This window comes from Oxyura jamaicensis, chromosome 8 (genome assembly GCF_011077185.1).
Source record: "Oxyura jamaicensis isolate SHBP4307 breed ruddy duck chromosome 8, BPBGC_Ojam_1.0, whole genome shotgun sequence".
NCBI lineage: Eukaryota > Metazoa > Chordata > Aves > Anseriformes > Anatidae > Oxyura > Oxyura jamaicensis.
In genome coordinates this window covers 2,507,663-2,521,240 of record NC_048900.1, presented here as the reverse complement: position 1 = coordinate 2,521,240, position 13,578 = coordinate 2,507,663, and the positions used below count along the sequence as shown (strand labels likewise).

Sequence of the window (13,578 nt, the reverse complement as noted above, 5' to 3'; positions counted from 1 at the left end):
CTGTGTTTGGAAAGAATTTTTTGGTGTTTTTGAGGTCTTTACCATCTTGCTTACTTTGTATTACCATCTTGTTGTTGTTAGTCTGGTTCCATCTACTCAATAAGGTTTACAGTGGTGAAAGATCTGATTTCAGACCTTTTTAAGACAAACAGAGCCACAGGAGAACAAAATCCTGTACCTACAACATCCCTCACGAACGTACGTATCATATCAGTTGAGAATCCCTATAAAGTTGTGAAGCATTCTGCAGTAATACGTCAAGGATATGTGACAGTACTAGTGGAAACTTCCAGCACGTTACTCAAAATTTTAAGAGGGAATGTGAAGTATGTAACCTGTTGAATGTATTCTTTTTCAGGTGTTCAAAGCTATGAATATTCCTCAGATCAGAAACCCTTCCTTGCCTCCTCTAGAAGATATGCCTGAAGCCTACCACGTGAAGATAGCTCTTCTTGGTGCAGGACCTGCAAGTTTAAGCTGTGCTTCTTTTTTGGCTCGATTAGGCTATACAAACATCACCATATTTGAAAAGCAGGAGTACATTGGTGGCTTAAGGTAAAAAATAAATATATATATTTATATATGCTTGTAGCCCTACACAATGAGCTCTAGGGTCACCTAGAGTGGGTTACACAGGATCGCATCCAGGCAGATTTTTTAATATCTCCAAAGAAGGAATACATGGTTGGAATTCCTAAATAAAAGATAAAGTATTTCAGAAACTGATGAATGGATACCAGCCAATTCAAAATCAAATTAAATTTTACTTGTTAAGGATGGAGCCACACTAAAGTGCTTACAAAATAACAAGTGAAAAGTAGTAGAGAGAAAGACAGGTGATGCACTCACATTTCTCTCACTGCAGCATCACTGAAATCAATAGAGTTGACACTGCTAATGAATTTGATCCATAATGTCATAATGTCAAATACTTATTCAGAGCTCTGGAAGGTAGAGAATCAATGCTGAAGAAGTTGAACTGATTACTTGCATTTTTCCCGGTGAGGTTCAAAAGCATTCTGTGTAATTATCAAGTTGTTAATACATAAGCATTTAACTATGTGAAGCCCTTTTACTTGAACTAGTTGTTACAAAGGTTTGAAAGCTCACTGTATGAAAAACCTGTTCATCTGCAGAGTCGCATGTAATATTTTCATAAATACATGGATTTAAAATCCATTTCATTGCTGAAAAGCAGTAGTAAATAATGAAACTTGGTGACAGGTTAGACTCTTGTAGGATTCAGCAATGCAATACAGTACTTCTAGCAGTTGCTTACAATTTATAATGCTGCCTACATGTTTGAATCAATGTGATCTTAAGCTGCATTTTCATGTTTTAATTTGAATTTAAAACTAATCTTGGCCATTTTTTTATTCTATTGAAAAAAACATGAAGTTTTGTTTATTCTTTGAATATCCATAATGGTCAAGCAGTTCACGTCACCATGAAGTTCAAGAAGTTCACGTCACCACTCTGTTACTTTTGAGAACAGATAACATTCATGGTCAATGTTTACTTTCATTCATTGTAGAAAGTTTCACATCTGGTTTAAGGGCATCAGTTCCTTTCATCCTTATTTTAATCTTGGAACAGAAGGGAGGCTGTCCTGTGGCAGCAATCATCCATTATTGCAGTTGTATATCTTTGCAGTACATCTTTTAACAAGCTTAGGTTATTGATGGGTGTGTTTTCAAGGCTTCATAAACTGTTGCAAATGGCTAACAAGAGCAAATTAATTTTGTATTTGGAGTCAGCTGTTTGGAAGGGCAGTGCTTAGGTCCTTTCAAACTTGTTCTGCCTTTTCAAGTGTTTTTAACTAGGATGTACAGTCATACATATTAGGACATAGCTGACTTTAATAATATTTAGATAATAGAAAGTTGTTTAATGATTGCAATTTCAGTGGTGACATATTTAAGCCTAGCATAACTCTGGTTGTCTGGACATGTTTTTCACATTCACAGGCAAATTTTCTTACATTTCAACAGTTGTGTAAAATTAATGCTTTATAATAGAGTAGACATGAGCAGATCATGCTCTTGCTTAGAAACAGTGATCAAGCTTCACTGCTCATCCTCCTAGCTATGCTACTAGCTTTCAGCATTCCTAAATATTGCTCTTACTAGGCCAGAGGTGTGTCCCTTGGGCAAAAGTAATTTGTGATCCCCAAGAAACACCACGCACCTGTCCAATCCCCTCTAACTTAGATCAGATTTGTGGAAGAGATGAATTCATGGAACTATGTTCCCACCCAAGATTCTTCTTTACCCACCTGCACCTCAGATGTGTTTCCTTCTCTCCTGCATCTCCACCAGCATCAGAGACTGTCTTCATCTGCTGAAAGAAATTCTAGCAGAATTACTGATGTACAAGTTGACTTTCATAGAATGGTTATTTGCGTGATAAATGTACATGCATGTGTCTCCACAGAACTGTTTATATTTGCATATGCACGTACATTTATGTTTACATGAACATATATGAATGTATATTCCATAGCACAAAACTGTAAATAAATTTTTAGTAAGAGGAAAAATGTGTCTACAAGTTGTGACAGTGACATAACACGGGTAGTGCTGTTTTGGCTTCTTCCAAGAGTCAGAGAAATGACAGGTCATCAACAAATACAAAGATGGCTTGATAAAGTACACCTTTCCTTTTTTTTAATTATTTTTTAAATTGAATCTCTGCTGTGGGATCATACATTATTTTCTGTCTCAGACACCTGTTTACTCAGCACGACCTATGAAAGTTGCATTGTCATGACACATTCATTATATCTGATATTTAGAACATTTTTCATTGCACACTGGTCAGAAAAGGTGCAAGATGGTCTGTATTAGAAACTATAAGTAGGAATACCATTTTCTTATCAATATAATTAAGGTTGGTGCAACTTATCAAAAAAAAAATATATCCTTCTGGCCTAAGCTGAATGCTGAAGATGGGGTGGTCACTAGCAACATGTAAAATAAAACTAAGATCTATCTCTTGGGTCATTGCTTTGTTATGGAAATTTTAGATCTATTAATTTGACAATAGTTTAAACTGAAGCTTAGAAATATCTGGGGAGAAACTTTCACTTTTCTACATGTTTGGTCTTTTTATCTTCATTGAATAAAAGTATCAAAAATAGGGGTTCACTGTGTTTACCTGTAATGTGCTTTACATGAACTGGCACATGTAGATGTCATTTCATTGGAGATAAAGATCTATACCGCCAAGAGTATATAAACTGAGATTCTGTGCTGGCACTGGAGTTAGCCATTACAGAAGACCCATGGTGCTGGAAACTTGAAGATGTCATTCCTAATCTTACCGAAAGAGGTAAAATGCCAACTAATAATAGCAGTTTAAGGCAAAAAAGCAGTCATGACTCTAAGAGCTGATAGAAAATTACTGACTTTGTACATCCTGAAAGATCATAAATTTTTTATGAAGTAGAAATGGAAGAGAGTACAGTTTTAAATACCATTGCTCAAAATAGCACATGCATCACTTTGTTTTATTTAGAGCAAATTTGATTCTTATTGGATAGCTTAATGAATGACTTCTAGAAGATCACCTTGCTTTAGTAGCCACGAGACCTTTTCTTAAATGGATGTCATAAGTTTGTTTACGTGTTAGTGTTAAATGTTTCTGGTGAACAAAAAGAATGGAGCTGAAGCTCTTTTGGATCAAAGCTTAACATCTTTTAAAGGATTACCTACAAGTGTGGGCAGGATTGGCTTCAAGGTACTGCCTCCTGGCCTGTATTTTTAGTATTGTGTGAATAATTCAGTTTTGTCATTCTAACAACTTTAAAAAGCTCACCATCAAGCTTCAGTACATTTCCATTCAAATACGTCAGAGTTAAGGAAGATATGTTATAAGCATTTAATTTTTAATAACCAAAATCCTTTCTTTCTAATAGCTGGAAGTGTTTTACATTATTTTTTCTTTTTGTATTTATTTATGTATTTCAGTACATCTGAAATCCCTCAGTTCAGATTGCCATATGATGTAGTGAATTTTGAAGCTGAGCTTGTGAAGGATCTTGGAGTGAAGGTAATGAAAAATATATCCTGCCTATGTATAGCTCAAAGAAAAAAAGAACAAGAACAGTGCCAAAGATTAACAGCAAAATGTCATGCACATTAGTAAAGAACAATTAAAAGCTACACTAGACAGAAGCAGGAAGATGCTTCCTCTTGCTCAGGGCATTTGTCTGTCTCCTGTCTGAATGCCACTAGTTTGGAAAAGGGCAATCAATAGTTTTCATCTGCCATGCCTGCATGTGATTAATTGTCTGTAAGAAACAAATTCCTAAATTGCTTTAGGGGTTCAATGTAGCTATTGGAATGATTTGATTTTTTTAATCGAGTTTTTTTCATGCAAGTCTGGCACTACTTAAGACATTCATATTTGATACTTCCCCCTTGTCTTCTGTTCCCTCTCCCTGAGTTTTTTCTTAATGATTTATAATAGTCTTGCATCTGAGTTAATTTTATAATAAAATGCATAAAATTAATAAAGTGTTAACGTGATCATCTGTTATAAACAATAGCAGTCATTCAACTTCTTGGAAAGCAGTAGTTATGCATTATTCTGTTAAATGTGTGTTGTTTATAGATAATGGGAATGTTGCTTTATTGTTAAGTTAGGGACTGAGCTGAAACTTCAGATAGTATTTACAACTGCTGCACATTTTAATAGACGTTATAAATGTAGAATGCATCACTGGATTAAATTTTTGAGTAGCAGTAGGGGTAATAACAATTTTAGCATGTTACTAAAGTAGTCAGTCAAGCAAGAAAATCTTTCAGGAATCTTACATGTTGATTCATACCATAAAAGCAGTATACTATTGTCACGAGACCCAAGTGAGAACCTCATCCTGCCCAGGTTAGATGTAAGGCAAGGCCTAAATGCTGCAGATCCATTTTTTCACTCTTAAAGGATTACAAATGTATCTTTAAAGACTGATGGAATGGATGTGCTGCTAGAGATGCATCTAAAAACAGAGCAGTGAGCCTATTTTAGACAAAATTGCTGGGCGTAGACTCTTGGGAACCCTCTGCAAAGCTCAGTTCCCCCAGGTGCGCAGATACGACCACATCTCCAGAAGGAGAGCCACCATGTCATCTTGACCTGCAAGTCCTTTGTTGTTTTGAATTTACATTTGAATCTCAATGTAAATTTGCTTCCACACTCTGCCATTGGTTTGTAATAGACCCTTTGGCAAGCTGGTTAACTAAGTCCTTTAGCTTTATACCTCTATAATCTGAAAATATTTTCTGGTGTTTACTTAAAGCATTTCAAATCTGTGGTGGAGAGTGCTGTATTGTCTACATGTTCAATACTGCTGTTTATTCAAGTAATTCTACTGAAATTAGTAAGAATTAGTCAGGTGAATAAGGATTACAGAGCTGGGCCCTGGGATTATTATGAATCCCCACATAAAATAGTATTGCCATTTAAATTCCTTCATTAGATTTTCATAACATATGTACACAATAGGATGAAAAAAAAAAGTGTAATGACAATTTATGGAATGCATTCTGTTGCCAGTGAGCTTGTAGTCTGTTTTCTTGAAAGGATTACAACTGGATGTGTCTTTTGCAATTCTAATAGAAATTATATAAAATCTACAAAAGAAAAAAAAAAAAAGAGCCTGTGTTTTAGGTATTGTACATTGTATTTTACATCTGCTTTTTTTCAGCTGAGGGAAAAGTACATTTTCCAAAGTGTAGTAAATGGAATATAGATAGATTCAACAGCAAACAAGGTGTGCAATGACATGGAGACTAGGCTGTGAAGTTCACAAAGCATAGTGCTTACACAATCAAGCCTGGCGTTTTGTGAAGTGAATGCACAACTGATCTAACACAAATTGGGGGAAAACATGCAAGTTCAGAGATTCTAAAACTGGGAGGTAAAAACACACATGCCGATGTCCAGAAGTACAAAATATCAGAAGAGGAATCATATACACTTTATGTACTCAAAAGCCTTGGGGTTGGCAGAAATGAGCAAAAGGTGTGTGCATCTTCAATTGCATGACATCTGTACAGAACACTACTATAGCTGGATTGCTGAACACGCAGGAAATACTCCTCCCCTTCATTCTTAGAACAGCTGTAGTTGGTCAACCTGTGCTGTAGCTGCTCAAAGCCGGATTGCTGGTGGAAAGTTACGGTATATACATTTTTCACCTTTTGTTTCTGGAAGTATCAGTTGCACTGTGACATTATAGTTATATATGCATTTTTCTTACCAGGACTTTTTTTTTCAGTAATACTAGTGACTCCACTGGTATTGTTGTTTGTCTAAATTAGAACTAAACAATTACAAATAGATATCAAAACAGATCACGTCTGTAATTTTGAAAATCTTTGTTAGTTTGCTGTGCAGAATAGTCTGCTTCATTACGAGTAAGTAGGGTACACAGAATGTTCTTCAGACTTACTGCTATTTCTGGCCCAGTTTTTGCAGGTAGGGTTTCTGAATCCACAAAACCACCATTGGCTTTACTCAGTGTTTTTGGCCTAAAGGTGTTCTAGCTAGTGGTCTCAGTGCAAAATTCATGCTGTGATCTTTGAAGGTGAAGCACAAAGAAACACCATCCTTCCTTTGGGACTGGTGTTGCATTCTGCAGAATGGCCAAGTGCCTGATACTATGTGGGAAAACATTACTTGGTTTTCTTTCAGAACCCCTGTTAACACAGGGTAGTGTTGTGCCTTTTATTTCCTTTCTCTCTTTGTAAGAGCCTCATACTTCCACGGATGTTTCTGCAATACCCTAAATGGCTTGTTTTTTTTCAGTTGCTGTGTGGGGTGATTGTTCTGCTTAGCACACACATTTCCTAAACTAGGCTCTTGCTTCCACATCGTGTTTCTTAAATTCTGATTTTCACTTGGGAATATTACTCTTTGTAGTCAGTACCGAATACAGTGATTTACTCACAGTATAAAACTGCCATTTTCAGCTTTGCCTCAGTGTTGTGTTCCATAGACAGGTTTTGTTTGTTTAGCTTGTTTCATTAACTCCTTTAGCTTACAATAGAAACCAAGCTAGACTATGGTGGCTGTAAAGATGATCTGAAGGTATTTTTTTACCCAGATCTAGTTTGGGCCACTTGCTTAAATCAGAGCCAATATGGTCTTTTAAGTGTGACCTGAGGAAAAAAAGAACACTTTGCTTTGCTTGTTCACTGGAAGGCCCTACAAGGTGTCAGAACGGAGGACACAATAATAATGATTTTCACATTACCAAATGAAAAGCAATTAATCTTTAATTATTTCAGGTAATTTTTCGTAAAGGCCTTGCAATGGATGAAATGACACTCCATACCTTGAAAGAAGATGGCTATAAAGCAGTCTTTATTGGAATAGGTAAGAATAGTTTGTTCCTCATGTGTTTTGTCATCTTGAAATTGAATGACTGTCTAAGAATAAACTGGGACTTGTATCTGTGTTAATAACATGATGTGAGACAGCTTCAATCTGAAGCATTAACAAAATATGGGATGTGGTGATTTTTTCCTTTAAAAATAGGAAGACAAAGCTAGGGCTTTAATACAGCTATTGAAACAGCCGTTTGTTACAATTTTTGTATGTATATAATAGATATTTTAAGTAAGACAAGAAAGTAGATGAATGGCTTGATTTTTTTTTTATTTAAACAGTTCAAAAATAGATGAACTGAAAAATTATTTAATTAATTGCCATATTGGCTGAAGTGTGATATACAGGTTCAGTTTTCAACTTCTGTGAACAACTTACTCTACCCGTATATTTACTGAGTCTGTATGCATGCAAGTCAGTGATACCATGCTTGATTGCTTTTTCTTTCCATTATATAAAACATGTAGCAACTTCCAGATAGGTTGTAGTGAAATGCAATTATGGGATGGGTTAACAAAATAACCTGACTTTGAGTTATACTAAAACTGGCATCATAGGTCTGTATTCTCTTATACGCTAAAGAAGTCCTGCACCTGCCTGCTATTTGAATTATTACTTCTTTTTAATGTTTGATTAGAATTGTTATCCATTTACAAGTATTTTGAAGTACAGCTGGACCCATTGCTACCATATGATAGGCATGTTGAGCAGGCATCATCTACAGTTGGTATGAGGCTTAATGTTCTTTATTGATCTAGACGTTGCCTAAGTGAACATAATACGAAACAAGTTGTCCAACTGTTCCTCCTTCCTATTATTGATTACAGAGATGTAATTCTTAGTACAGCGACAACTGTTGTTTACCATCTGGGTAAGCAGTATAATAAGCTTTGCAGGTCTATTCTGTCATCATGTGATTATAGTGCAGACCATCATGATTTATATAATCTTAAATTCTCACATTGTTGAAGACCTATGTGGAGGAATTTCTGTTGTATCATATTTTGATGCAATTGTATGCAAGGCAATGGACCAGCTTATTTTCTTTATTGTTTTAATCTGTCTTTTAAACTGCTTTCTGGAATCTCACCAATTAGGGATTGATGCAAAAATAAACATTTGTTTTCTCACTCTAGCATTTAGGAAAAATTTATCAGTCATTTTTGGAATATCAGCATGATATCCCCATATTTCTGACTCAGATGTCTGAAGTAAATGTTTTCAGTTAAAGGTTAACAAAAAAGACCACTGAGCACTTTGCACATAGGATTGGACTGTTTGTATTGTATATGTGGGTTCATTTTCTGATAAAGCTATCCTAATATACATTTCTAATCAAAAATGTTTTATATGGACAACGTTCTGCCATACAAACACTAGGCAAAAGGACAGATTCAGAGCTTTAGTAAACAAGAGAATTTATCTGAAGCATAATTCTCCTGTAAACCATGTGTTCACTGAATGCATTAGGAAACAGAGGTCATAAATGCTAATGAAGGATTATGTGTTCCTACAAAGTTTTTTTAATGGTAGCTACCTTGCATTCATGATGAGGTTGGTCCTTCTTTGTACCCCCATGTCTGCCTGTCATCTCTTTTTCACAGAATTCTGTAGGGCACTTGTCAGTAACATGGCCGTGCATGCTGGTAATGAAAGATGGAGGACAAACCAAGGAGATACAGATTTCTAATTTCAGATGTATTATTGCAATAGAGCATTTATAAACTCCCAGTAACACCTATTTTTCAATAATGAGTCCATGCTGTATTTCTTTATTTGCTCTTTGTCTACTGAACAAACATATATTTAGCAAATTGCTACTGTGGACATTATGCTGAACCTTGGAAGTAACATAATTAAAGAATACTACTTACATAAAATAGAAGTGTTTTTTTGTTTGTTTGTTTGTTTTTAAGTTAGTTGGAAATTTGTTTCTGAATGAATGCATACCTTGATGGAAAATAAATACAGTAGTTCATGGTTTTCCCTAGTAGTGGAGGAGCAAAAAAATGAATGGAAGTATGGAAGCCCCAGATGGGAAAAGGGAGTAGTATATTTTGAAAGGATTTTTTCATAGCAACATGATTTTGAAGAACATTTAGTCTTGCAAATGAGGTGGAGCTCAAGAATTTATCAGTCAGGATTGTGCAATAGTCCGGGTGATTATTGAAGGTGAAGAGCACTTGTAAACAGAGAGCTATGTGAGGGCAGGTAGAGGTTCAAAGAGAATTTGGAAAGCTGTATTAACAGAATTAGATATCAGGAAGAAGCTATTATTCTGAGGGAATGTTGCATGAGATAGGAGAAGTGCATTCCTCAGCTGGATCTGTGGAACGTAAAGCATGCAGCAGAGGTGACTGAGGCAAATGACCATATTGAGGAGAAATGAATAGCAAAGGATTTCTGTTGGAGCAGAAGTAATAGCTTAAGTTTTACTAGCTATACTTCTGTTTCTGTACTGGCAGGAAAAAAAAATAAAAAGACAACACCTCTCCAGAACTCTAGATATGTTGTGTGCATCAAAATCCAAGGAAGTTAGTGTGGAGGAGAAAAAGGAAAAATAAGAAAATATTTATTTATTTATTTTTAGTGAAATATCAGCCACCTGACTAGTGTGGTTTAAAACTTTGTAGCATATGTTCACATGAAATGCTTATTTCTTTCTGCTCTTAATGAATGCTGTTTGGAAAGGTATTGAAAGTGTGATGTAGTTGATGTATTTGCTCTTCTTCAGACCTGAAGGGCAAAGAATTCCCAAATTCTCAAAATGACAGATAATCAGCCTTTCTCTAAAATAAATAAGTAGTAATAAAAAATGATGCTTAATTCCATGTCTTTGGTTATTGAGGCATTGAGACTATGATGGTGTTTATCTTAAAGTGAATGACACTCTGCAGCCAGTAAGTCTGGTCACTATCTGAAACTCAGAAAAACACACTGTACTAGATCTGAAGATGAGCAGATGGCCAGGGTATGCCACCAACCCTCTGTTGTCTTAGTTTAAGTTACACACCTTACTTCTGCACTATTTTATTTTGCACCACCTTAATTTCCAAATGGGCTGCATCTTAACATATAACGTGATAAAGACTAATATGGATTTTGGGTTTACGAGGACAGATGACTAGATATGTGGAAAAGCTTTCATAGTTATCTGGTTAATGGTAATGAAGGAGATCAAGACTTAGCAATGGCACACTGGAAGCCAACACTGAGAACAGCAATAGTAGGCAAATATCTCAGTCACAGGATTATCTATTGCCGTATTTAACTTTTCATAGTTCTTTCCTTCAATATCCTGTTTTTTTGTTTGTTTGTTTGTTTTGCCTTATCTAAAGAGTTTATCTGAAGTGTTTCATACAACTAGTTCTTAGTGCTGTACTGAATAATGCTAAATGTTTATTTCTCAAAGTTCAGTATGCTAATTGCCTCTTCCCTGTCCGTCATTTACTCTCATGTCCTCTCAGTTTCTGCTCTACAAAGACATATTTTATCAACATCTCACGGCAGACATTATCTTGTTTCACATACAAGGACCTAAGAGAGAGTACAGATTCTTCTGGTTTTCTCCAGCAGTCCTGATCTCAGGTTACAGCTAACATTAAAGGGTTATTAATTATATTGCATTAAAGGATGGCCTATGAATCTCATTTATTTTTTCATCGAAAATTATGATAAACAATAGCACACACAAATATTTTCACAAGACAAAAAGACAGCAGCAAAAACTAAAGAGGAACAATCTGTAAAATAGATTCTAGGAGTCTCTGTTGTTTGATTCTTTTCACTGTCACTTAGTTGTGTGCAATTTCTAAACTTTGAGTGTTACTTCAATGAGCAATTAAAAATGCTAATTAAGAATCAGAGATGTAGAATAGAGTCCTTACAACTGTCATTTTAATACTCATTTCATCTTCCAGTTAGAAGTCTTGGTTTTATTTTCTTACTTGTAAGCAGTGATGAATAGGAATTAAGTAACCCAATTGAATGTGGAAAGTTTCCAAACTGACCTCTAAAACTGTTCATAAAAAACAGGTATTTTCCAGATTTGATAGTTTACACTCAACCTACACTACCTTGAATCAGCTTGGATTTTGATACGAAATCTTTTTTGAAGAATTTGTGATTGAACGGACAAATCAGAAAAATTTGCTTTTTAAAAACATCTCAAATGAGTTACTGCACTGTGTAGAGAGTGAGGGCAAGAGAGAAGTGGTACACTTAAAGTCAGGTTAAATCAATGATGAGGTGAGGAACTTGAGGAGAGAGCACATTGTCCTCACAGACAGAAAAGTAAGGCAGCAAAGGGTATCTTAAGGATAGCAGGGTGGCCTGATCACTTTGTGTTACTGTCTCTTGATTGATTTCCAGGGTTAAATATTTTAAGATTTTTACAAAAAAAATCCATGTGTATGTGCCTCACTCTGCTATCAGAGCAAATGTGGAAATGCTAGGTTTTATTACTTCTTGAAGTTTAGCTACATTCTTTGCAAAACAGGGTTCTATGGTTCTGGATTTAAAGACTCCACAAAGCATTTTGTTGAACCTTTTTGAAAGAGAAAATACAAACCAATTTTTATGCAGCTATTTAATGGAATGACAATGAATGACCTAAATAATTTAAAGTGTTTAAGAATGTCTGATGTGACATTCAAACAAATATATAGAAAGACCATTACTGTAAATGTATCCTCTAAGACTTTTACACAAACCTGCATATGTATTTTGTCTCATTTTGTCATAATTTGGGGGTTTTCTATAACATTTATGTTCTCTTTTCATAAAGATCATGTAGAAATACGTCTTCAAAGATTTTTTTTAATTTGGTAAAACATTGAAAAAAAAAATCTAAGCCATCATTCCCAGAAATTACTTAAGTACTTCAACTGTCAGCTTATGGACCTTCCTAACTTTCTAATTAATTTCTCATTGTAGTGCAAAATGCAGCTAGTAGCGAGGCTTTCTTGTTTCTTCCTCCATCTTGTGATTTTAGTTTGCTGTAGAGTCTGTTTTATTGTGTTAGGGCATTCAGAGGTTCTTTTAAATACTGCAGAATTGTAGTTTATATGAATGTACAGAGGAAATCCAAGCAGAGACTGTTGCTTGGATGTATCATAAAGAGTATGTCCTGCTTGGAAAGGATTAAAACTATACATTGGAGGAAAAAGAAAAAGAAAAGAAAAAAAAAAAAGAAATCCTCCGTGGAAAGAACCTTTGTGATAATTGCAGTCATTCATAGTTAATTAACATAGCATTCAAACAATAATCTAATTATATTATTTCATTGACTGGAATGAAATTACCTTCCCAGCCCTCCCCCCCCCCCCCCCCCCAAAAAAAAAAAAAAGGAAGCCCAAGCATTGATGTACCTTGTTTTTAATAAAAATAATAACAACAACAACAACAAAAATCTGTGAGATTGATTTACTGTCTCTTCCCCAAAAAGTAAGTAATCTCCTCATGCCTGTTATTATCTTCTGATTAACTATGCAGTGCCACCTGGTGTGCAGATGGGAAGAATATTACACATCAAGAGCTCTGTTCACACCCACCCACACAGATATAAACCTACGTGGCAAAAAGTGAACAGATGTTCATTTTGCTTGTGCTATAAGAAAAAATTGTGCTTCGTACTCCTGATTCATAAACTAAATTTGGAGGATATGAAATCTGCATATGGGGCCCGTAGGCCCATGGCCAACACAAACATTTATGGAAGAAATATGTTATATTCAAAATTGTTCTCATTTCAGGTTGTGAACAGATTTTTGTTTGTTTGTTTCTCAGATTTTGTTTTACCTTATATTTCCGAGTCTTCTTTTTCTCATCTTTTTTTTTTTTCAGTTATCACCTCCAAAGTTCAAAGGCAGACTCATTTGAAACTATATCCAGGATTTATTTGTTGATTGGTTGTATTTCAAAATTGTTTTTTCTTTCATGGCATGTGAGATGACCCCTAAAATTATGCTTTTAGGCCTCTTTGCAAAGAGCTGTTTGGATCAGCAGTAATGTAGCAAGTCGTGTAAAATATAATGCATCTTGGTTAAAGATGGAACTGCAGTACAAAGCATTGCACAGCCTTAGTGTTCTAGGATCTTCAGTTCTATCATTAGAGGGTTATTTGCTGTTATTTTTTATTATTTTATAATGTCACCAGTATTTTGACACTTCACAGATGATGCTGTTTTT

The 13,578-nt window shown here is 35.2% G+C and overlaps 1 protein-coding gene across 2 annotated transcripts in view; it reads left to right on the top strand.

The window, feature by feature from the left end:
* The window catches only part of DPYD (dihydropyrimidine dehydrogenase), a 338,501-nt gene that overhangs the window by 104,390 nt on the left and 220,533 nt on the right, over positions 1-13,578 (top strand). Inside the window, exons 6-9 of one of the 2 annotated variants that reach the window (XM_035333209.1) lie at positions 359-555; positions 3,969-4,050; positions 7,290-7,377; positions 7,871-7,873. In XM_035333209.1, coding sequence (XP_035189100.1) covers positions 359-555; positions 3,969-4,050; positions 7,290-7,377; positions 7,871-7,873 — 370 coding nt within the window. The remainder of the gene's footprint in view (positions 1-358; positions 556-3,968; positions 4,051-7,289; positions 7,378-7,870; positions 7,874-13,578) is intronic. The other variant, XM_035333208.1, reaches the window with a different exon arrangement.